Source organism: Elephas maximus, chromosome 9 (assembly GCF_024166365.1).
Source record: "Elephas maximus indicus isolate mEleMax1 chromosome 9, mEleMax1 primary haplotype, whole genome shotgun sequence".
Taxonomy (NCBI): Eukaryota; Metazoa; Chordata; class Mammalia; order Proboscidea; family Elephantidae; genus Elephas; species Elephas maximus.
Window position 1 is genome coordinate 106,192,546 of NC_064827.1, and position 25,288 is coordinate 106,217,833.

Consider the following 25,288-nt stretch of genomic DNA (forward strand, 5'->3'; position numbering starts at 1 on the left):
TCTTGTCTGCTGATTTTCTATGGAGACATGGATATAAGAACCATTTTACTTTTCTCTTAAACCTGCTATAAGAAAAATAGAAGTGCCCACATGATTGGAAATGACAAGTAGATTTCAGCCAGTGGTGGAAAACAGGAGGGGGTGCTGGGGTCCATGGTGAGCTGGGGAGCCTGAGCCCCTTCTACAAGGAGCAGCTGCTACTGAGCTACAGTTGCTGCGTGGGGACGTAGACCTGTTGTAGCCAAATCTTTCAAATTTCAAGATAATTTGAAAAGCTGGATTTCTAGGAAAATCTCCCTACTTATAAACTTTGGCAATGGATTTTTTTTTTTTTTTTTTAATTCCCTGTAGCAGCTCAGTGTAGATTGCAACTTTGCTAGCACTGCTGTAACAGAAACAGAGCAATTGAGCGGCTTTAAAAAGCAGACGTTTAGGTTTTCACTAAATTAGCTCAGTAGACTAGAAGTCTGAATTCAGGGCATCAGCTCTAGGGGAAGATCCTAGTTGTCTCATGTAGCTTCTGTAGGCCCAGAGTTCCTCAGTTCATTGGCCAGCCCCAGCTGGAGTCTACATTCCCTGTTTCTTCTAAGTCTATCCTACTCTCCTTATAACTCCGAAGTGATTAGGTTTAGCAGCTCCCTACACTGATATGACCTCATTAACATAACAAAAAGCTCCTGTTTCCAAATGAGACTACATTCACTTGTATAGGGTTAGGATTCCAGCGCATATTTTGGGGGACACAGTTCAGTCCTTAACAATGATTCTCAAAGTGTGGTCCGTGGATTGGCATGGTCAGCAACAACTGGGAACTTACTAGACATGCAAATTCTCAGACCCCACCTAGACCTTCTGAATCAGACTCTCTGGGGGTAAGGGTCAGTGATCTGTTTTAATAAGCTCTTCAGGCTAGGGTTGCTGAATTAAGCAAATATTGCATGGGACATACACTGAAAAAAGTATCACATTGCTTATCTGAAATTCACATTTAACTGAGGGTCCTGTATTTTTTCTGGCAACTCTGCCTCCATTTGAGAACCACCAGTGTTGATCAATGAAGACATGTCATGGACCAGATCCAAACTGCAGGCCTCTAATTTGTGAGCTGTGGTACAGACCGCTTCCGTTAAAACAGGTCAGAGATGTGTTGCATGGTGGTTAGTAGCACACTCAAGCCAGACTGCTTGTGTCTGCATCAGTTTTGACATTTGTAAGCTATGAGATCTTGGTGAAGTTATGTCACTTCTCTGTGGCTTAGTTTACTCATGTGTAAAATGGGGATAATAGGAGTATCTCCCTCATGGGGTTGCTGGGAGAATTGAATGAGTTAGAGAACTGTGCCTAGGAGAGAGTGAGCAACTTTTGTTGTTGTTAGTTGCCGTCTAATCAATTCTGACTCATGGCAACTCCACGTTTGCAGAATAGAACTGTGCTCCGTAGGGTTTTCATGGCTCTGACTTTTCTGAAGCAGACCACCAGGCCTGTCTTCTTAGGCACCTCTGGGCAGGTTCAAACCACCTGCTTTTTGGCCAGTAGTTGAGCGCTTAACTGTTTGCACCACCCAGGGACTCCACTTTGTGAATACCAGTTACTATGGTTATCTTCGTTATTTTACTTTTCTTCTTTTTCTCCACTGTCATCTTTACCACCACCACCACCACCACCACCACCATCAACCCAACGGTCAGGGCATACTTGAACTCAGCTGCCTTTAATTCTCTTTCCCTGGACCTTGCTTTGATTTAGTTACTGAACTGATTCTGATATCCGACTCCCCAAGCCAGCTGTGGTGCTTGTTCCTGCCCAGAGTAACTGCCTGCTTTGAAATCTCATTGGTAGTGGGCCTCTCCTGCAGGGGAGACCCCTACATTCTTCCTCATCAACGTTCTGCTTCCAGAATCATTCTTCCATAAAAATAGCAGCACTCAGACCTATTACTGTAGAGACTGGCCTTCCTGTTTCATGTGTGTCTTCACCAGCCCCCAGCTTGGTACTTTAACCTATTTTGACAGCGTCTTGAGTTTTCAGATTGTCAAGTGCCTGACGGGCTGAGATGCTTGCTCACAGTCATCAGAGCAACCCATGCCTCCCTCACCAATTAAACCCCTGAACACTCTTTGGGAAATCCCCACAACTTCTTTTTCTAGACTAGGAACATGGGGAGACTTGAATTTGAGGATCCAAAGAGCACTTGCACTGTGGTTCAAATGAAACCAGTGTCCAAGCTGTTCCCACTGAAGTGCTGCAAGCTGCCCCGATGTGTCCCTTCGCAAAGCAGCGTTCCAGGCGCCCACGTTTCCACAAATGACGGCCTCTTGTACAAGCAGTGAAAACCAACTGAATGAGCTATTGTGGTTCTCAGCTGCGCCATTTTATTGTCATTCTGGGAATGAAGCAAAATGCATTATTTTATTAAATAAAGATTTCCCCTGTCTCACAGTGGAGGCTAATTTTATTAGCTCTTTTTTTATAGGAACAAACACCGTAGCCCTGGTTGGGGATTGGAGGAAGGGTGGAGTGAGTGGAGAGAATCACATTTTGTCATCCATGTGCTCGAATGGAGGCTGTCAGCATGTTGTAATTGGTAATTACTTGCCAGACGAGTTCTCCAGATCCTGCAGAAAATGCTCAGCTTTCTGTTCATAGGTAATTTAGGGATTATTCAAAAGACATGTGAAACTAAAAGAAACATTTCTTCATATAGTGTGGGTATGGGTGTGTCCCTGGCATCCAAAATGTATTATAGTTATCAGAATGTTAAATAACTTAAAAAAAAAAAATGATTTCTTTGTTCTCACTATGAGAATCCAGAGACTCCTCAGGCTAAACATGTATTTTAAGATTCAAAGAGGGAAAGGAGTCCCAATCCAGTTGGAAAATCCAATCAAATACCATTTTTGCCTCTGATTCTTTTTCAATAATATTTTATTGTGTTTTCAGTGAAGGTTTACACAGTAGTTTTGGTTCCCATTCAACAATTTCTACCCAAATTGTTCAGTGACATTGGTCACCTTCTTCACAGTACGTGAACATTCTCATTATTTCTGTTCTGGTAGTTCCATTTCCATTCATCCAGTTCCCCTGCCCCTTTCCATTTTTATCTTTGTCTTAAACTAATTGTTGACTGTGTGGTCTCATAGGTTGTTGTTGTTAGATGCCGTCGAGTCAGTTCCAACTCCTAGCAACCCCTATGTACAACAGAGTGAAACACTGCCCAGTCCTGCGCCATCCTCACAATCATTGTTATGCTTGAGCACATTGTTGTAGCCACTGTGTCAATCCATCTCATTGAGGGTCTTCCTCTTTTTCACTGACCCTCGACTTTACCAAGCATGATGTCCTTCTCCAGGGACTGGTCCCTCCTGATAACATGTCCAAAGTTTGTGAGACGTAGTTTCGCCATCCTTGCTTCTAAGGAGCATTCTGTCTGTATTTCTTCCAAGACAGATTTGTTCGTTCTTTTGGCAGTCCATGGTATATTCAGCATTCTTTGCCAACACCGTAATTCAGAGGTGTCAGTTTTTCTTCGGTCGTCCTTATTTATTGTCCAGCTTTTGCATGTATATGAGGTGATTGAAAACAACATGGCGTGGGTCAGGTGCACCTTAGTCTTCAAGGTGGTCTCATTAGAGGTGATTTTTTAAAGGAGCACAGAAATTACAGGTGATAAATTCATTATGTTTTGAGCCAATTTGTTATTTAGCTACAAAGTGACCTTAGGAGTTGGTTTTGGTTCAAGGTTTAAAGAGTATCTTAGGGCAATGGACTCGGGAAGTCCTCCACTCTCAACAAGTCCAGTAGGTCTTGTTTGTTTTCTGTTTTGTTTTTTTTGAAATTTGAGGCTGTGTTCCACATTTTTAGCTTATTCTGTCAGAGTCCATCTATTGTGGCCCTGCTTAGAGTGATTGATAGTGGTAGCCGGGCACCATCTAGTTCTTCTAGTCATAGGTTCATGATTGTCTCTGATTCTTTAGCTTTAAAACCTGAGACATCCACTTGCAGCTTTGTTGAGCTTTTAGATGAGAAGAACCACTAGACACTACCTCCTGCCATCTTCCTAGTAATTTGGGGTAATTGCCTCCTTGTAATTGTGCATTGCCCCCTATTATCATACAGGGCTGAAGTCTAAAAGTTGATCTCTCTGGACGTTTTGCCTAATGGGAAGAAGTAAAGTGACTTCGTACGGTCGGAAGGGCTGCCTCATAGCCAAAGGTGGCCTCTGTGTTTTGTTCTCCCATGGTGGTGCTTATCCTGTTAGCAAGTAAACAAAACAGTGAGGTTGGCAAAAATGTTCTGGGGTCCCCAGCCCCCCCTTACTAGCAGCCCCTTCCCTCTCTGCTCCCCTCTGTCATCTGTGCTCTTTTATGCTTTCCCTCTCTCCTGCGAGCACCTACACCCAGCCCTGATGGGATCCAGGTATCAGTTGTTTATATCTCAGTATGGACCGAAACCACAGTTGCTTCTCCCAAGATACCTGCTTTAAACCAGAGATTGTAAACCTATAGCTCCTGTTGGCAGGTTTGTTTGCCTCATCATAGTATTCTTAAAAATTGTTGAGCTACCATTTGCAAATCAGAAGATTTAACCTAAAAATCCAGAGTTTTGGCCATGCTGAGTCAACATTCCCACCTAGGATGAGGTGGCAGGCACTGTTGGTGCTGTGTGAACTCCAGTACAGTACTTAAGTCTCTTTCAAACGTAGGAAAATAAGAGACACCTGGGGAGGACCAGGAATTTCAAAGAAAAAAGAAGGGGTGGAGGGGGGGAGGCGGAATTTTGGGGAATGGAAGAGATTCCTAAATATTTAACATGCAAATGACCAACCTGCTTCTCTCCTCCTTTTTTCTACTTCCCTCCCTTGTTACCTACTTCCCTCCCTTGTTACCTACTTCCCTCCCTTGTTACCTACTTCCCCCTCTTGTTACCTACTTCCCTCCCTTGTTACCTACTTCCCCCTCTTGTTACCTACTTCCCTCCCTTGCTACCTGCTTCAGTCCCTTGTTACCTGCTTCCCTCCCTTGTTACCTGCTTCCCTCCCTTGTTACCTACTTCCCTCCCTTGTTACCTACTTCTCTCCCTTGTTACCTACTTCCCTCCCTTGTTACCTACTTCCCCCTCTTGTTACCTACTTCCCTCCCTTGTTACCTACTTCCCTCCCTTGTTAACCTACTTCCCTCCCTTGTTAACCTACTTCCCTCCCTTGTTACCTACTTCCCTCCCTTGTTACCTACTTCCCTCTCTTGTTGCCTACTTCCCTCCCTTGTTACCTACTTCTCTCTCTTGTTACCCACCTCTCTCGTCACCTACTTCCCTCTCATCTACTTCCTTCTATTATTATCTACTTCCTTCCTCTTTCTATTCACTTCCCTCATTTGTTATCTACTCCTCCCATTCTCTTGCCCACTTCCCTCATTTGGTATTTACTTGGCTCTTGTTGCGCTTTGAGTTTGTGACCTGCTTTCAACTGTCTCTACTTGTAAAGGGTAATAAGCTTTAGCAATGCTGGTAGGAAGTAGAGGCTAGGAGGAGGCAGACTGGGGTGCATCACCCTTCCTGGGCTCCTAGAATCACACCTGAGGACTGACCAAAACACCCTTGCACCTGTTTGTCTGATCACCTCCTGTGTTGACCCACTGGGGCCTTCCAGCCCAGAACAGGGTTATGAAGAGCCAGGTACTGAGTTTAGGAAATTAGGCTCTGTGGAGGCATTGGCAGCAGCAGTTGGGGTAGTGGTGTTCCCTGACTTTGTCCTCCTCCTTTTCCTCCTTTCCCACTCCACACTTCTCCACCCATCCTGTTAGGAAGAGGTAAAACCTTTGCTGGTCACAAGGTCTGGTGTCCTTGGGCCAGCTCGGGCTGTGATGTAGATTTAGGGAACGAGAGTCTGAGGACACAGCTGGTGGCTTGCCTTGGGCGGACTCTGAAGATAGAACTCCCGGGACAGCAATGATTACTGTACCATGGGCTTGAGCTGACAAAGAGGAACAGACACCCCGAAGTCACAGGTCTAACCCCAGTAACCCTGGGCTTTGGAGTCCAGACTGTGTGAGTTCCAATACTGGCTCATTACCTGCCAGCTCTCCGACCTTGGGCCAGTCACTTAGCCTTTCTATGCCTCACTTTCATTATCTATAAAATGGAAATAATAATAAACTCTATCTTATAAAGTTGTGAGGTAGATTAAATGAAAATGATGTATGTAACCTGCAGTGCTTAGCAAGCACTCCAGCAATATGAGTCTTTAGAAAGAAGATGTGTTTTTCACAGGAGTAACAGGAATGTGGCCCTGGAGGCTCCTGTAGTCATTCTCCACCATCATCACCTTGCAGTTTGTCTGTTTGCCTATTTGCTATTCACAATATTTAGAGGAAAACTCAAACTGACTACCAGTTGCCGTCAAATCAACTCTGACTCATGGCGACTCCATGGGTATGAGAGTAGAACTGTTTTCAGTGGCTGATTTTTCAGCAGGCCTTTCTTTTGAGGTACCTCTGGATGGACTCGAACCTCCAACTTTCAGTTAGTAGCCAAGCATGTTAAACCCTTTGCACCAACTAGGGACTCCTTATACTGACTAACCCATTGCTGTCAAGTTGATTCCAACTCTTAGCAACCCTATAGGACAGAGTAGAACTGCCCATAGGGTTTCCAAGGAGCAGCTGGTGCATTTGAACTGCCAACCTTTTGGTAAGCAGCCGTAGCTCTTAACACTATGCCCCCAGGGTTCCCTACGCTGAGTTTTGTTGTTGTTAGGTGCTGTCAAGTCGGCTCCGACTCATAGCGACCCTAAGTACAACAGAACAAAACACTGCCCAGTCTTGTGCCATCCTCAGGATCATTGTTATGCTTGAGCACCTTGTTGCAGCCACTGTGTCGATCCATCTCATTGTCCTCTTTACCCTCTATTTTACACTGACTAGCATTTTTTTTTTTTTTTTAGCCTTTTCCCTCAAATCCAGGTCCCCTTTCCCACGTGTTACATTGATCGGATGTAGCGTGTTTTCTTCAGGTTTTTGGAACTGGTTCCCACCTCAGGCTACTGAAAGCTCCATATCCCCAAAAGAATATTCCCTCACCCCCTACAGCCCCCAGTTTAAAGGTTACACTAGGTAGGTACAGTGGATGTCAGATGAGAGAAATGGAAGATGACCGTTCCCTACGGAGCAGTCTAGGAGCCAGAAGGGAGAAGGAGCCCTGCCAGGTTGTCTGGGCTACGCTTCTGCCTCTGAAACACCAGATGAATCTCCTGCACTAGACTGCCTCTGGGAAGGAGGGACTAAGGGATTTCACTACCAAGACGAAGGGGCAGGAGCTGCGTGTTTGATCCATAAACGCATCGGTTGGAGTGCTGGCATATATCACTTCACACCCTATGAAGGAAAGAGAAAGCATGGTATTGACCTACCAGAGGGGTTGTGAGGACTTGTCCCCCCTCTCCGATCGCCTCAGGCTACCATGAGTCTACTTTTTAGTTTTCCAAATGAAATTAGCAAGTAATTAAATCCCCCAAGTAAAAGTTGCTTTCATTTGATTATAAGACTCTTAGAGTCCTGCAATTTGACTTTGGAGGAAAATGGGCCTTTGTTTTCCTCTTTGAGGCTCTTCCTTCCTCTCTGTGATGGATGTTGGGGTCCACATACTGCTGGAATTGTGAAAAAAAAAAACAAACAAACTTTTAACCCACAAGAAGTTCCAGCTTGGTGGAAGATAAATCTGTTTCCTGGATGTACCTCAGAGGATCTATATAAAAAAGCGGGATCCCTCCTCCCCCCACCCCCACCCACCCCTGTCAGTGGAATTGGGGTCTGCTCCAGGATGATGGGAGGGGTGGCCTGGGGGGCTCCTCTTGTCCTTAGGCAAAAGCAATTTCCTGTCCTCTGATTCCACCCACGCAACCTGCTTTGCCCACTGTGGTAGCAGCTTCTAGCCAGAGCTGATAATTGCTGTATCACTTGCCGAGCCGCAAGATGGGCCACACCGGACAGGTCTCCCTGGAAAAAACAGAAATAAATCAAACACCAGCCCCTACTTAAGATCTGATGAAATTCCCCATTTCCGTTCCAAATTGAATTCCTCCCGAAGGGCTGGAGCAGCTCCTGAGAGTAATGAAGGCACTCCTTCCTCTGCTAGAAGCATGTTTCAAATTAATGGACGCAGCATTCTAATCTGGCTGGGTAGGGAGCTGAACGCACGGTCCTGAGAAGCTGCTTTCAATGCGGGCCTAGTATTTTTAATCTCGAAGGGCAAGGTGGCCACCGTGCAGTAATACCGCCAGGCCTTTGTCAGGAGGTCACTGTGCAGGTGGGCTCTGGAGAAGAACCGAGCACACGCGTCCTGCCCCACCGCCCCCTCCTCAGGCCACATGTAGCAAAAGGAAATTTGTGATTGAGATCACAAGCAAGAGGGGTGGTGAGTTTTGAGAGAGAGTTGAGAATATTACTTTCCTGCCCCCCTCTTATCTGGGAAAGTTAGTAAACTCCATGATTAAAATAACAAAAACAAAAAAGAAACGTTTTTTAGGATGAAAATGCCATGGATGTGACTCTTTTCCATCTTCTGTGAGGATGATGAAATCAACAGTTTGGCATTTGTAGAGGCAGTTGACACAGGCCTTTCGAAGGGGGAAAAGAACGAAGGAAAAGCAACCTCGTTTTAAAATGGGCCTTGTCAATGTGAAGAGTGATCACCAGCTGGCTGATTAGGACCGTGAATAAGGTTCTGAGAAGCCGGAGATGTGTGAGGAGCCGGGTTGAGACCTAGGAATCAAGGTTACAGCAGGAGGAGAAAAGTGGCAAAACTCCTTCTGTTTTGAAGTTGGAGATGAGGCAAGCGATGCTGTTGGTGAAAGATAATTCACTGTTATTCCTCGAAGTCAACTCAAGAGCATTATTTCACTTTTCTTCACTCACTGTTGAAGAAAAGCAGTTCAGGACACAAAGATAAGAGGTTTAAAATTCTACTTAACATGAGAAATTCTGACATTTCGGGTCAAAAGGAGGGGAGGAAATTCTCCTTGAAAGAAAATTCTTTTGGTTCCTTTTTTATGTCAGAATTTTGTTAAAAACCCTTGAGAAAGGTTATCATCCAAATCCTTACTCCATGTTTTTAACTTAGTTTGAAGAAAGAAGTTGTTTCCTTCACAGAGAACTAGAACCCCAAATATAAAGTTGAGTCCCCAGTAGGTGAGTCCCAATTCTAGAGGGCAGAACAGGCTGGAGGAGGGTTTAGGGTGTGGCTGTCAATGGGAAAATTGCTTCTCAGGGAGAGGGGCATGTTTTCCACTGGTGGTGAGGCCGTTTTTACATTATTAGACACACTTCCTTCCGAACCAGGACAGAAGGAAACACATTTATCTCTCGCCTAGGAAGCAAAGATTGAGGATGGGCAGTACAACTTTAGAGACTCCACCAATGCCAGCGTCTGCCTGATGGGCCAAGGCCAGGGTGGTAGTGTCTCCAAGGTACTTAACAGGTGGTGAGGGGAGTCTGCGGGACCCAGAAAAGGCTGCTCCAGGGAGAAAAACTAAAGGATAGGGAAATGAAATGCCAGCCCCACGCAGTGCATTCCTTCAGGCCCCTGTGGACTTTTGTATTTGCATAAATGGGCCTTGGATGGGACAAAACAGTGGGCAGGCCACTCTGGCCCGTGGGGGCTTTTTCTTTATGACCAGTACTGCTGCAGTTCCAGTCACTAGCTTGTACAGCCTTGCTGGGTCAGCGATACCATCTCTATAACAATGTGTGCACCGCCTGGCTGGCTGGGGGCTGGCTGCCTGGCTGGCTGGGGGACCCTTCCAATGCAGCCTTGTCTTTGAGTCTGTTTATAAGACCTGAAGTTACTCCTGTTTTGTTTTAGCCAAAAGAGTGAGCCGCTGCCAGGAGTATGTCTGGAATGTTATTTACTTGGTGCATTTCTGTGGCTTTTCTTTGTAGCACTGCACATGCCAGAGCAAGGGGTCGTTTCCTTGAAAATGCTAGGCTGCACTGGTTGTCTTCTCAATTGGGGTGCTTTCTCAGGAAGAGGAGCTGAGCACCTGTGCCTCTCAGTTTCCTTCCTTCCTGTTTTGTTGTTTTGTTTTTTGTTTTTAATGTTCAGTTCATGCTCTGAACGAATGTTGGCAGAAGGAGCCCTGGTGGTGCAGCGGTTCAGCACTTGGCTGTTAACCGGAAGGTCAGTGGTTCGAACCTAGTAGTGAGTCTGTGGGAAAAAAGGCCTGGAGATCTGCTTCTGTAAAAGTTATAGCCTAGGAGACCCTATGGGACCGTTCCACTCTGCCCTGTAGGGTCACTATGAGTTGGAATTGACCCGATGACACACAAAAACAATGTTGTAGTTGTCACAGCTAACCATTCTGTCTTAAATTCTGCCCCCACAAATACCAAACCAGTTGCCGTCAAGTCAACTCATGGCAACCCCACATGTGTCAGGGTAGAAATGTGCTCCACAGGGTTTTCAATGGCTGATTTTTCAGAAATTGATCACTGGGCCTTTCTTCTGAGGCGCCTTTAGGTGGACTCAAACCTTCAACCTTTTGATTAGCAGCTAAGCATGTTAACCATTTGTACCACCCAGGGACTCCCCTAAATGATCCAACTCCACCTTTACTTTCTGGGATTTCTGATGGGCTATCCCAAGCCCCTGGCAATGCTTTTCCATTTGTGTGCCTGCCCATATTATTTCAGATGAAAGCTGTCGATTTTGGCACACATGATACCCACGTTTCAGTGGCGCTCTCTGAGCTGACTGGGGATGTTGTGCAAGGGAAACATAGGTGGGGTTTTCTCAAATGATGGCCTCGGGGGTGGAAGAAAACTCTGCAAGCAGCACTGGCCTGTGCAGATACGACATGATAACAAACAAGTGGCTCTGAAGAAAGGAGCCAGTGTACACAGTTCTTTGATTTGGAAGGTTTTATAACCGTTTGATTCACTTGATGGAGGCGAGACTTTTTAAGACCACATTCTTCATTAGGGAGACTGTAAACAGGTTCTGGATAAATGGTGACTGCTGATGGAGGAAGCGTCAGAGGTATTCTGTTTGCCTCTTCTTCCTTCAGCCTCCCTTCCTCCCATTGCATCTCTGCAGCTCTAATCATGGTATTTGGGGTTTTGAAACAAGGTATTGAAAATGAGATTAGATAAATCTCCCAGGCTGGTGCCAGCCCTGGGGCTGTTTGCACACCTGGGCGGGTTAACTCCGACCTTCCTCCTGGCTCCCTTGCTCTCTCTCTCAGCATAATTTTGTTGTCTGTGGCCATATAAGCACCTACAGGTAGGAAATGATACCACTGAATACCTTTGTCCTACAGAGACTCAGCTTTTTTCTGGGTCTCTTGGAAAGCTCACCCATCCGTGGCACCTGCTGGTTTGGTGACTCAGTGACCCACTCCGTGTGAAATGGAAAATTTTGGATCCCATTCTTCTTGGCATTCCCTGCCCTTCTGCATGACTTCTCCATTTGTTTTTAAGCTGCTCGGCTTTTTGGCTGAAGGGTCGTCTTTGATCACTTGCCTGACAGCCTAGGCTTCACGTTCTCACACCTGCTCTTCCTTTATGGTCCGCCTTTCAGAGAAAATGCTTCCGTGGGTCTTGTAATTTTTTCAGTGTAAAACTTCAGGCAGATCACTGATTACAGGTGATAGCCATTTGATAACGGGGACAACTGCTTGGCAGAAACGGCCACCTGCATCTCTGCCAGAAACATAAACTGCCACTTTATTTATGTCTAAAAGCACCTAAACTGCAAGCCTATCGGTCAAGATCTAACATGCTATGATAATAACAGGCTTGCCTGGCTAAGAAAGCCGCCCGCTGGGGTAGCCATGAGGGCAGGCTCTAACAAGACTCTATGTCTTTTGTCCCCCATTATCCACAGCCCACACCTCATCTTCCTCTCCCAGAGCACCTTGACTGGAAGCAGCCACCTCTGTGGGACCCGCCTTTGCCATGAGATTGCCCACGCCTGGTTTGGCCTAGCCATTGGGGCCCGAGACTGGACGGAGGAGTGGCTGAGTGAAGGGTTTGCCACTCACTTGGAGGATGTATTTTGGGCTGAAGCACAGCAGGTAGGTTTAAGGTGATCCAAAGCATTTCATTACTTGGCATCAAATTTTATTCATATTCATTCGTTCATTCAACAGATATGTTCTGTGTTAGGAGTCCCTGAGGGGTGCAAATGGTTAACATGCTAGGCTGTTATCTGAAAGGTTGGAAGTTGGAGTCCATCCAGAGGCACCTTGGAAGAAAGGCTTGGTGATCTACTTCCAAAGATCAACCATTGAAAACCCTACAGAGTGCAGTTCTGCTCTGACACACATGGGGTCACCATGACTCGGGGTCCACTTGACAGCACCTGGTTGGTTGCCATTGGGTTACGCACTTGGCACTGTTCTGTTTGCTGGGGGCTGGCAGCACGAACGAGGGTTCTCAATCTAGAGCTAGGGGAGAGAGTAGACAAGTAAACAAGTGAATCTGTAACATGTTAGGCAGTGATGAGGGCTATGAAGAAAAATGAAGCCCGTAGAGCATGATCGGGGAGAGCTATTTGACAGGAGGCTAGAGAAAGCCTTCTGATAAGGGGACATTTGAGCAAAGACTTAAATAAAAAGTCAGGCTATGGCACAATCAAGCCATGCTTTGTGGTTGTGGTTGTGATGTTGAACATGGTTTTGTTTTTAAATAATGAGATTCAAATTTAAATCAGGAGTCAGTCTGTGATGTCTGCTGGCAAGTAATGAATGAAGAATGAAGCAGTGTTATAGGTTAGGGAATGGTGAGGACTGTGGGAAACTGGCAGCTGCTACTCAGCTCTAACCAGTTATCCCGTTGGAGGGAAGACTCAGTATAGCCTGGCCTTCTAGTTTTTAAGGAAAGCCTTCAATCTGGATGTCCACGTGAAATTTACTGATTTTAAAAACATTGTGTAAATCAAACACATCCAGAAGCCTGACTTGGTTAACATGCTCCAGTTTGCAACATCTGCTTTAAAGAACTTGTTACCAGTTCTAATGAGGATATTGCAACTACACTGCTTTCTGCTTATTTTCCAGTTCCTAATATCTGGGTGGAGCTCTGGTGGCACAGTGGTTAAGAGCTCGGCTGCTAACCAAAAGGTCAGCAGTTTGAATCCACCAGGTGCTCCTTGGAAACCCTATGGGGCAGTTCTACTTTGTCCAGTAGGGTCTCCATTAATCAGAATCAACTCGACAATAACAGGTTAATACCTGAGTAGCTTCTTTTTCCTATGACCACCGCCCCTTACACATTGAACTTTTTGGCATTTTTCAAAATTAACATTTTTGTGTACAGCCATTTGATTTTTTTTAAGTTCCTCTGTCTGTTGAAATCCTGTTTATTCTTCATTAACCTGCTCAAGGTCACCTTCTCTGCATAGCCCAGACTGCTCACCACACTCAGAATTTAACACTATCTCCTATTAACTTTCCCCACGTGTCTGTCAGTTTGTCATACTGTGGGGGGCTTGAGTGTTGCTGTGATGCTGGAAGCTATGCCACTGGTATTCAAATACCAGCAGGGTCACCCATGGAGGACAGGTTTCAGCTGAGCTTCCAGACTAAGACAGACTAGGAAGACGGACCCGGCAGTCTACTTCTGAAAATCATTAGCCAGTAAAAACCTTATGAATAGCAGCGGAACATTGTCTGATATAGTGCTGGAAGATGAGCCCCCCAGGTTGGAAGGCACTCAAAAGATGACTGGGGAAGAGCTGCCTCCTCAAAGTAGAGTCGACCTTAATGACGTGGATGGAGTAAAGCTTTTGGGACCTTCATTTGCTGAAGTGGCATGACTCAAAATGAGAAGAAACAGCTGCAAACGTCCATTAATAATTGGAACCTAGAATGTATGAAGCCTGAATCTAGGAAAACTGGAAATCATCAAAAAATGAAATGGAATGCATGAACATTGATATCCTAGGCATTAGTGAGCTGAAATGGACTGGTATTGGCCATTTTGAATCAGACAATCATATAGCCTACTATGCTGGGAATGACAACTCGAAGGGGAATGGTGTCGCATTCATCGTCAAAAAGAACCTTTCAAGATCCATCCTGAAGTACAACACTGTCAGTGATAGGATAATATCCATACGCTTACAAGAAAGACCAGTTGTATTAATACGACTGTTATTCAAATTTATGCACCAACCACTAGGGCCAAAGATGAAGAAATAGAAGATTTTTATCAGCTGCTACAGTCTGAAATTGATCGAACGTGCAATCAAGATGCATTGATAATTACTGGCGATTGGAAGGTGAAAGTTGGAAACAAAGAGGAAGGATCAGTAGTTGGAAAATATGGCCTTGGTGATAGAAACAATGCCAGAGATCGAATGATAGAATTTTGCAAGACCAACGACTTCTTCATTGCAAATACCTTCTTTCACCAACATAAGCGGTGACTATACCCATGGACCTCGCCAGATGGAACACACAGAAATCAAATTGACTACATCTGTGGAAAGAGACGATGGAAAAGCTCAATATCATCAGTCAGAACAAGGCCAAGGGCCGACTGTGGAACAGACCATCAATTGCCCATGAGCAAGTCCAAGCTGAAACTGAAGAAAATCAGAGCAAGTCCACGAGAGCCAAAATATGACCTTGAGTATATCCCACCTGAATTTAGAGACCATCTCAAGAATAGATTTGATGCATTGAACACTAGTGACCGAAGACCAGACGAGTTGTGGAATGACATCAAGGACATCATTCATGAAGAAAGCAAGAGGTCACTGAAAAGACAGGAAAGAAAGAAAAGACCAAGATGGATGTCAGAGGAGACTCTGAAGCTTGCTCTTGAGCGTTGAGCAGCTAAAGCAAAAGGAAAAATTGATGAAGTAAAAGAACCGAACAGAAGATTTCAAAGGGCCTCTTGAGAAGACAGAGTAAAGTATTATAATGACATGTGCAAAGAGCTGGAGATGGAAAACCAAAAGGGAAGAACACACTCGGAGTTTCTCAAGCTGAAAGAACTGAAGAAAAAATTCAAGCCTTGAGTTGCAATAGTGAAGAATTCCATGGGGGAAGATATTAAATGATGCAGGAAGCATCAAAAGAAGATGGAAGGAATACACAGAGTCATTATACCAAAAAGAATTAGTTGATATTCAACCATTTCAAGAGGTGGCATGTGATCAGGAACCAATGGTACTGAAGGAAGAAGTCCAAGCTGCTCTGAAGGCATTGGCGAAAAACAAGGCTCCAGGAATTGATGGAATATCAATTGAAATGTTTCAACAAACAGATGCAGTGCTGGAGGTGCTCACTCGTCTATGCCAAGAAATATGGAAGACAGCTTCCTGGCCAACTGACTGGAAGAGATCCATATTTATGCTTATTCCCAAGAAAGGTGATCCAACCAAATGTGGGAATTATAGAACAATATCATTAATATCACACGCAAGCAAAATTTTGCTGAAGATCATTCAAAAACGGCTGCAGCAGTATATCTACAGGGAACTGCCAGAAATTCAGGCCAGTTTCAGAAGAGGTTATGGAACCAGGGATATCATTGCTGATGTCAGATGGATCCTGGCTGAAAGCAGAGAACACCAGAAGAATGTTTACCTGTGTTTTATTGACTATGCAAAGGCATTCAACTGTGTGGATCATAACAGACGATGGATAACAGTGCAAAGAATGGGAATTCCAGAACACTTAATTGTGCTCTTGAGGAACCTTTACATAGATGAAGAGGCAGTTGTTCGGACAGAACAAGGGGATACTGATTGGTTTAAAGTCAGGGAATGTGTGCGTCAGGGTTGTATTCTTTCACCATACCTATTTAATCTGTATGCTGAGCAAATAATCCGAGAAGCGGGACTATATGAAGAAGAATGGGGCATCAGGATTGGAGGAAGACTCATTAACAACCTGCATTATGCAAATGACACAACCTTGCTTGCTGAAAGTGAAGAGGACTTGAAGCACTTACTAATGAAGATCAAAGACCACAGCCTTCAGTATGGATTACACCTCAACATAAAGAAAACAAAAATCCTCACAACTGGACCAATGAGCAACATCATGATAAGCAGAGAAAAGATTGAAATTGTCAAGGATTTCATTTTACTTGGCTCCACAATCAACAGCCATGGAAGCAGCAGTAAGGAATTCAAAAGACGAATTGCATTTGGCAAATCTGCTGCAAAGGACCTCTTCAAAGTGTTGAAGAGCAAAGATGTCACCCTGAAGACTAAGGTGTGCCTGACCCAAGCCATGGTATTTTCAATCACATCATATGCATGTGAAAGGTGGACAATGAATAAGGAAACCAGAGAAGAGTTGACACCTTCGAATTGTGGTATTGGTGAAGAATATTGAATATACCATGAACTGCTAAAAGAACGAAGAAATCTGTCTTGGAAGAAGTGCGGCCAGAATGCTCCTTAGAGGCAAGGATGGCGAGACTGGGTCTTACATACTTTGGACATGTTGTCAGGAGGGATCAGTCCCTGGAGAAGGACATCATGCTTGGCAGAGTTCAGGGTCAGCGGAAAAGAGGAAGACCCTCAACAAGGTGGATTGACACAGTGGCTGCAACAATGAGCTCAAGCGTAACAATGATTGTGAGGGTGGTGCAGGACCGGGCAGTATTTCGTTCTGTTGTGCATGGGGCCGCTATGAGTCGGAACTGACTCAACGGCAGCTAACAACAACAACCTATAAACTTTGAACTCCCACAATATTTGGCGGTTATCTCTTTTTCTCATTTTTCCTCCTTCTTCCTTCCACTATGTGATTTTCTTAGCCTCACAACTAGACTGTGACCTTTTTCACAGTACAGCTGCGAGTTACTCATCCTCTAAGCCCCGTTGCACCTTTTCTGTAGAGCCAGCAGGGTGCACGGCATTCCTTGAAGGTAGGCCACGTGGTGGGTACGGGAAGAAAGGCTGGGTTCAGGGTCAGACCAGGCTTTGAATCTCAGCTCTGCTATTCACCAGCTTCATGAGTAGAAGTAGGTGGTGTCACTTCCCTGAGCCTCAGTTACCTCATTTGTAAGATGGGATAAGGATGCTGAATCTTGCATCATGAGTGGAGCAATGTGTGAGTGAGCTTAGCACAATGCCTGACAGGTGGAGGATAGGCAAGAAATACTGGTTTTCCTTCCCTGTTCTCCTCCTCTTTGTGTTTCCCACCACCTTGCACATAGTGGGCATTCAGTAAGGGTTTAGTGTCAACATGCATCTCTCATATCCCTTCCTTGGGGTGTTCCCATTCTGAGACAACCAGATTTGTTCTAGTCTTGCAATTTTGAGGATATTTCAGGCATCTGATAATGCCATCTAGATCCTTTCATCCTGTGTAAAGGACAGAGATATCATTACTAGAGTGCTTCTTCCATACTTTCCCTCTTCATCTCTCTGCTTGGGTCCTTCTCTCACTGCTGCCTCCACTGATAGGTGCATGAAGCAGCCTGCCGCATCTAACAGCCATACATCTTCTAGGAGTCCATTCTGTGCTAGCTCTGCAGAGAGCAAAGGCTGAAAGAGACCATCATCTGTGAGAATAAGACAAAGCACACAGTGAAAAGAAGGAGAAAAGCAATCAGAAAACAGAGGTGAACACCAAACACTATAGGAGTTCAAAGGTGGGAAAGGACAGGTCGGAGGGGAGCCAGAAGGCCTTCATGGAGGAGGTGACTTCTCCAGAGGCCTCAAAGGGAAACGCTTCTGCTCCCTTGACTTGGCACAGGGATGGCCCACCTCCTCATCCTTCAAGGTGCACACAAAGTGGATGTCCTAGACTCCAGCACAAAGTTTGGAAACGCTTCCAAAAGTGTTTCTATCGCTCTAACCTCTCCCTTGATGGGTGCTACTGAGCTGGTGCTGTCCCTGACTAGTGGCTGCACCAGGCTCTCAGCAGCAGAGGGGCACTCTGTGGGCAGCGATGGGTGGGCCGCCTCATTTGACCCTCTCAGTCAGTGCGGGCTGTGCCCTTGAAGAGGCTTGAGGGCGCGTTGATGGCAAGGTCTTCAGGTCCTTTCACTACCCAGGAGCCTGGTCTGCAGGCTGAGCGTTAGACAGCACGGTGAAGGGTGTGGAGTTGGGGACTCCCTGAACAAGGAGATGGAAACCACTGGTACACAGCTCAGGCATTCCACCAGGAGAAGGTCTGAACTCGTTCTCAGGGCCCACAACCTCTGCTGATATCCAGCCTCTTCTGGCTTCTCAGCCCCTCTCCGACCTCCCCAGCAGTACGTGCTGCCAGCCTGACCCCAGCCCTGCCGTTCCTAAGTATATCCAGACCCTGAGTGCCTTGCTCCTGCCTTCCCTCCTCCTGAGCTGCTTCCCCTGGCTGAGGCCCCACCTCCTCCTCGGGAAGGCTCCTGACCATCCCTGGTGTGGGAGGCAGCTCAGGTCTTCCTCAGCCTGTCTCCCTCCAGGCTTCTTGGATGGGGGTTCTGTCCGGTCACCATAAACCCCCAGGGCCTAGTAGACACTAAGGAAGTGTCTGTCGAATGACTTGTCAGCAGAACCAGCTGCCCTTGAGTTGCCTCTGACTCCTTTCCAGCCCGCATGTGTCGGAACAGAACTGCGCTCCGTAAGGTTTTCAGTGGCTGGTCTTTGGAAAGTGGATCGCCAGGACTTTGTTCTGAGACATACCTGGATGGACTCGAATCACCAGCCTTTTGGTTAGCAGCGTGTTATCTGTGTGCGCCGCTGAGGGACTCGGAATGAATTATTAGAAACCTCTCATTTCCAGAGTCTGTGAGAAAAGAAATGCTCATATATACTAGATTTTTTTCCTCCCCAGAGGATACTCTGCTTATGGAAATCATAGCCATTTGGTCTAGTGACTACATCAGAGTGACAGCAGCTCATCCTAACGCCCTGGGGCCTCGATGGCCCACCCCTCCCCCAAAGGAGGACAGGCAGTACACTCTTTCTGGTTATACGCAACAGAATCATCTGGGCTTCATTAGCAGGCCCCACTGTAAACAGTCCTTAACAAAATTGAGGGCTGGGAAAAATTGGAGGGAAATGGAGGGGCCCTTCCCTGCCCTGCGCAGAAAGACAAAGCAGGGCAGGGCTGGATGGAATCAAAGTAGAAATGGCCCCCTGGGGAAGTCAGCTCCCAGGCCAGGTGTGTGTGCAGGGGTGGGCCCCCCAAACTGGCTAGCCCAGCCCCGTCCACCAGCCTCGGAGTGTGTGGGGGGTTCTTCACCGGTGGAACCAAAGGCTCCTGGGCCCCCTGACTTTCCCCGTGGGGGAAGCTGACAATGTCACCCACCCCCTCCTTTGAAACAAAGCAGGCCATTGCATTGGGCAGCTCTCACCCAGCCGAAAGAAAGCAACAATGACTGTGCTTTGTGCATGTGTGTTTGTGTGTTTGTCTGTGGTGGAGCAGCTGGCCCCCCAGGAGGCCCAGGAGCAGCAAGAGCTGCGCGCCTGCCTGCGCTGGCACCGCCTCCGGGACGAGGTGCTGAACTCGGCTGAAGAGCTGCAAGTGCTAAGGTAAAGCAGGGGTGTTACCCCAGCCTTCCTTCCTCGCTCCCTCCTTCCCTGCAAGCCTCGCCCAGGTCCTCTGATTAAATAGGCTGTTTCCTTTGTAAATCAGATCGGGCAGCTTGCCCATCCTCCCAGCCAGAGGATTGCTCTGTTTTGAGTCTTGTAGGGTGTGGGTTTGGATTTGTCTTCTGACGTTCTCCTGGTGTCTCTATTCAGACAAAAAAAAAAAAAAAAAAACCACGAGGCCATTTCCTGGACCCAATTCTTTGTTTGAAGCTCTAATAGTCACTTTACATGGTGGCCATGGACATGTAAAAGGCTGGAGTTTGGCGGCCTGGCAGACAGCAACCCTTTAAACGAAAAGGGAAAAACACTTCAGGGAAAATCTCTATCCCTAAGTGTTTAGTATTAACAGATGTTTGTGTCAATGGGGCCTTTTGTTTCAGATGTATCCCAGCAGGAAGCCACTCCTGCTCCCTCCTGTCTGTGGGAGGATCCTACTCCCAGCTCCTGCAAATTTTTTTTTTTTTGGATTGTGCTTTACAGCACTGTTAGGTTTACTTCTTGCTGTTTTTTTCACTCTCTGCATTTCTCATTGTTGTCGCTACTCAGTTGTTGCTGTTAGCTGCCATCAAGGCAGTCCTCGACTCATACGCATCAGAACAAAACCCTGCCCGGTCCTGCGCCACCCCATGATCGGTTGTGGATCAGGCTGCTGTGACCCATAGGGTTTTCATTGAATGATTTTTTGGGAAGTAGATCAGGCCTTTCTTCCTAGTCCATCTGAGTCTGGACACTCCGCTGAAACGCGTTCAGCGTCATAGCAACATGCAAGCTTCCGCTGACAGACGGGTGATGGCCGCATGCAAGACGCATTGGCTAGGAATTGAACCCAGGTCTCCTGCGTGGGAAGGCGAGAATTCTACCACTGAACCGCCAATGCCTCATCCTTCGCTACCCTAAAGAGTTGTTTATCTGAAACCTGTGCCTAGGCCCCAGGAGCACAGAGGTTGCAATGACAACAGAAGCTGGGCCTCCTGCCCTGTCTTGACAAGAGTCAAGTGTATTGACCGACAATCAGACAGGTGGGGAGGGTGGGCACCCAGGGGCTTTCCCTTCTCATCTCCCCACTTTAGATGGCAATCCTGAAGGCCAATTTACCTTCCTGGCAGAAGTCTGCCTTGAAAGGTTTTGTCATTGTTGTTTGTTTTAAATAAGCACCCCCACTCTTTGTGACTACTGACTGAAGAGCATCCCAGGCAGAAGCCTGTTGGAAACCTACCCCAGCCCGGCCTGACCTCAGGGAGGCTGGCTGCTGGCTCTGTGCATGGCTGCTGGCTCTGTGCATGGCTGTTGGCTCTATGTAGGGCTCCTGGCTCTGTGCATGGCTGCTGGGTCTGTGCAGGGCTGCTGGCTCTGTGCAGGGCTGTAGGATGCGGGTGTGAGAGCTCTGCTCTTCCCACGGAGAGGTCCTGAGTTTGCACGCTAGCCCTGCATCCAGGCTGACTCACCCATTGTTCAGGAGAGCAGTGGCTGGGGCCATGGGAAGCAGCAGGCCTGGGGCCAGGAGCCCTGAATTCCCAACACAGCCATGCTGTTCGTGCTTTTATTCCCTCAGCGAATGTTTACTGGGCGCCAGTCTGGTGCCAGGCAGGCCAGCTGCAGAGGACTGACAAGGACAAGGTTCCTGCTCTCAAGGAGATTCTACTTAGTGGGGGACAGTGCATATACAGCTAATTCCAGATGGGAAGAGGGCTGTGAGAGGATTTACAGTGATTGATGGGGGAATTCGGGGGTCTATGATAGCGAGGATAGAAAGGAGGGCAGCAGCAGGCAGGAGCCAGGGCAGGCAAGCCTTACTCTAGGTGCGATAGAAGTGGGCACAGGGCCTTCAGCAGGAAGGATGGCCATCTGTCTGGTGTTTCTACAGTGCTCCTGGAGCTGCTGTGAGCGGTGGAGAGTAGGCAGCAAAAGGGAAGGAAGAGAAGAGTTAGAATGTTGCAGGAATCCAGCAAGAGGGCCTGGGGGGCAGCGACAGAAGCAAGAAGCAGGCCAATTTGAGACATATTTTAACGGTAGAATTGGCAGGTCTTGGAAGGCGGAAAAGTGGGAAATGAGAGTGTCCATAATGACTTCTAGGTTTTTTACCTGAACAACTGGGTAGATGGCAATGCTATTTATTGAGATAGTAAAGACGGTGGGACAAGCAGACTTTGGAGGGAAAAATCAAGATTTCAGTTTTGCATGAGTTTGAGTTTGAGATGCCAAATGCTGTTTATTGCTATGGAGTTGACTCTGACTCATGGCGGTCCCATGCACAGCAGAAAGCAACGTTGCCTGTCCTGTGCCCTCTTTACAATCGCAGTTGGTGTGCTCAAGTCCATTGTTGTGGCCAGTGTGTGTTTGGAGTGCCTTCCAACCTAGGGGGCTCATCTTTCAGCACTATATCAAATAATGTTCTGTTGTGATCCATGAAGTTTTAGTTACCTAATTTTCAGAAGTAGATCACCAGCCGTTTTTTTCAAGTCTGTCTTAGTCTGCAAGCTCTGCTGAAACCTGTCTACCATGGGTGACCCTGCTGGTATTTGAAATACCAGTGGCAGAGCTTCCAGCATCACAGCAACATGCAAGCTACCACAGTACAACAAACTGACAGATAAGTGATGATGAGATGCCAAACAGATATTCAATATTGAAAACTCTAGGATTTACAAGTCAGGAGCCCAATGGAGAGGTTGAAACGTTCAGCCTGTAAATATTATGAAATTATGAGCACATTGAAATCACCAGGGAGAGAGGAAAGCAAAAGGAGACGTTGGGAGGAAGATAAGGAACCAGCAAAGGAGCCTGGGAAAATCAGTGTGTGATTTGAAAACCAGGACACAGGGAGTCATAGAAACCATGAAAGAGAAGTGAGTCAGAAAGGTTGGTTCTGCTGGATACTGCTAGGAAGTGTAAAGTGAAGATAGAAAAGTGACCTTTGGGTCTTGGGGGACATCTAGCTCAACTGGCATAACATGGTCTATAAAGAAAATGTTCTACATCCAACTGTGATGAGTAGCATCTAGGATCTTAAACGCCTGCAAGCGGCCATCTAAGATACATCTACTGGTCCCATCCTGGCTGGAGCAAAAAAGAATGAAGAAAACCGAAGATACAATGGAAAGATTAGTCCGAAGGACTAATGGACCACAAATACCACAACCTCCACCAGACTGAGCCCAGAACAACTGTATGGTGCTTGGTTACCACCACCGACTACTCTGGCAGGGATCACAATAAAGCGTCCTTGGAAATCCTATAGGGCAGTCCTACTCTGTCCTGTAGGGTCACTATGAGTTAGAATTGACAACGAGTTTGGGTTTGGAAACACTGGTGGCGTAGTCGTTGAGAGCTCAGCTGTTAACCAAAAGGTCTGCAGTTTGAATCTACCAGCCATTCCTTGGAAACCCTATGAGGCAGTTCTACTCTGTCCTATAGGGTCGCTATGAGTCGGAATTGACTCGACGGCAATGGGTGTGCGGCAAGGCTTATTTTGGCATTTGTTTATCTTTGTTTTAGTATTCAGAAATTGTGTTTGCCTAAATTTAACCTAACTATAACATGACTGTTGAAAGACTTGCTCTCCAGCAATATGGAAAATATTGTTATCCAATGCACTTATAATGAAGAAGATATTATTCTGAACCTACACTGAATTTTATAGTCTTGTTTTGGTTTGCCCGCATTGCTTAGAATTCTCCCTTAAATAGATACAGAGAACCTGGAAATTATTGAAAGTGAAAGGAAGAGTCATAAAATTTGTTCTTAAATTTTTTTTTTTTTAATACGTGCTACAACATCAACCTTGAAACATTATGTTGAATGAAATAAGTTAGTCACAAGAGGGCCAATATTATATGATCCCACTTATATGAAATATCCAGAATATGCAAGTGCATAGAGACCAAAGGTCATTAGTGGTTACCTGGGGCAGGTGGGAGTGGGAAAGGGAAATCAAGTGATACAGACTTCTTGTTAAAGGCGATAACCAAATTTGCAAACAGCGGTGACGGTTGCACAGCATGGTGAATGTAGGTAATGTCACTGAATTGCACAGGTAAAAATGGTTGAAATGTTTTGTTCCATGTATTTCACCACAATAAAAAATTTTTTAATTATAAAATAAAAAGTATCCTTGGACCAAGCATCTTTGTCTTTTAACCCATGACAGCATGTGTCTGATTATTTAAAAAAGATATTGGTAATAAAGAGAACTCAACGTTGTGCTGATTAATACTGGAGTGGAAACTCTGGTGGTGTAGTGGTTAAGTGATACAGCTGCTAACCAAAAGGTTGGCAGTTGGAATCTGCCAGGCGCTCCTTGGAAACTCTACGGGGGCAGTTCTACTCTGTCCTGTAAGGTCGCTTTGAGTTGGAATCGACCCTATGGCAGTGGGTTTGGTTTTTTGGTTTATTAACAAAATGGAGCCCTGGTGGTGCAGTGGTTAAGAGCTCGGCTGCTAACCAAAAGGTCATCTGTTGGAATCTACCAGCCACTCCTTGGAAACCCTATGAGGCAGTTCTATTCTGTCCTGTAGGTCGCTATGAGTCGGAATCAACCCGACAGCAACGGGTTTAATTTTATTAATAGAGTGAGAACAGAAAAAATACAATTTTGTTTGACTGTGACTCACTAATTCCAGTGATTTTATAAGCGCTGTTTTCCGTTTATCCCTCCCGTGCCTTCCAGCATCCAGTCGTGGTGGACCTCATCAAATCTGTATTGGATTGGCTTTGTTGTAAGTTTTATTTGGTTACAGCGGTCCCTTGTGTGTTCCCGTCCTTCGTCCTTCTCTGCCTTCCCTGGCTGAGGAGCCTGTGATGAGGCTGCAGCCTCCTCCTAAAGCCTGGCGATTGGCTTGTCATTTCAGAGTATTAGGGGTCACATTACTGACTCCAAGCCTTTTCTCCTTTGTTAATTATTAAAGATGCCTTTCCCATCAAGAGGCCCCAGTGGCTCTCTCTTGCGCTGCCTCGCCTCGCCTCGCCTGTCCACTGGGCAGAAGTGCCGACTCCGCTAAGCCTGACTTTATTGCTGTCTCACTCTGTCCTGCCCTGCCTCCCCTCTGTGCTCTCTTGTCGTCCACGCTTACCTAAGAGCTCCTGTCTGGACCAGTGCAGCAGTCGGGGCTCTTGCCAAAGAAGATGCTGGGGCTTCTGAAACACTCCTATGCCTCTTGTCTCGAGAGTCCAGATCCATTCAGGCCATCTTCTCTCTAAGTGCTTTCAGTTAGTGCAGTCTGACAGGCCCCGTGGGATGGAAGAGTTACAGCGGCAGGGTTGGAAGAAATCTCTGTTGGTTTTTATTGTTTGTGATTTATTATCTCTTCCCCTTTTTTCTGGATTCATTGTTAAAGTCAAGCTCATGCTGAGAAAAATGTTAAAATATATCACGCTAAAGAGGTGCTGACAGGCAGAGTTTGACGGGGCTCTTTCTCTTAGTTGCTGCCTCCACAGCTGATAGGATTCTAGATAAATGTGGACATCTCTCCCTGCCTTCCTCATGAAGGCCTCAACCATCAGTAACAAAGATATCTCATAATAAAGGGAAAGAAAAACCACATCTGTAACTCTGTCCACAGTCAAAATAAATTGTGCATGCCCATGAATGTTCTAGAGCTTGCTCGATGCTGAAGTGCTACACTCCATTTAAAACATGAAGACTTTTTTCATTGAAAGTGTATGTGGAAACCCTTTACGATAGATGAACTTTTTGCCTTTGAAGTTTTTCTCAAAACTTTCATGTCCAACCCTTGGATAACACAGCAGTCCTTTT

General features: G+C 46.2%; 1 protein-coding gene across 21 annotated transcripts in view; it reads left to right on the forward strand.

Moving 5' to 3' along the window:
- The window catches only part of AOPEP (aminopeptidase O (putative)), a 464,323-nt gene that overhangs the window by 252,567 nt on the left and 186,468 nt on the right, over positions 1–25,288 (forward strand). For 20 of the 21 annotated variants that reach the window (XR_007518652.1, XR_007518651.1, XM_049895757.1 and 17 more), the window contains 2 exons: positions 11,875–12,064; positions 19,370–19,476. The exons of the other annotated variant lie outside the window; for it this stretch is intronic. Coding sequence is in view for 18 of the 20 variants with exons in the window: in XM_049895757.1 (XP_049751714.1) it covers positions 11,875–12,064; positions 19,370–19,476 (297 nt within the window). In the remaining 2 variants the exon portion in view is untranslated. The remainder of the gene's footprint in view (positions 1–11,874; positions 12,065–19,369; positions 19,477–25,288) is intronic. 21 annotated transcript variants of the gene reach the window in all.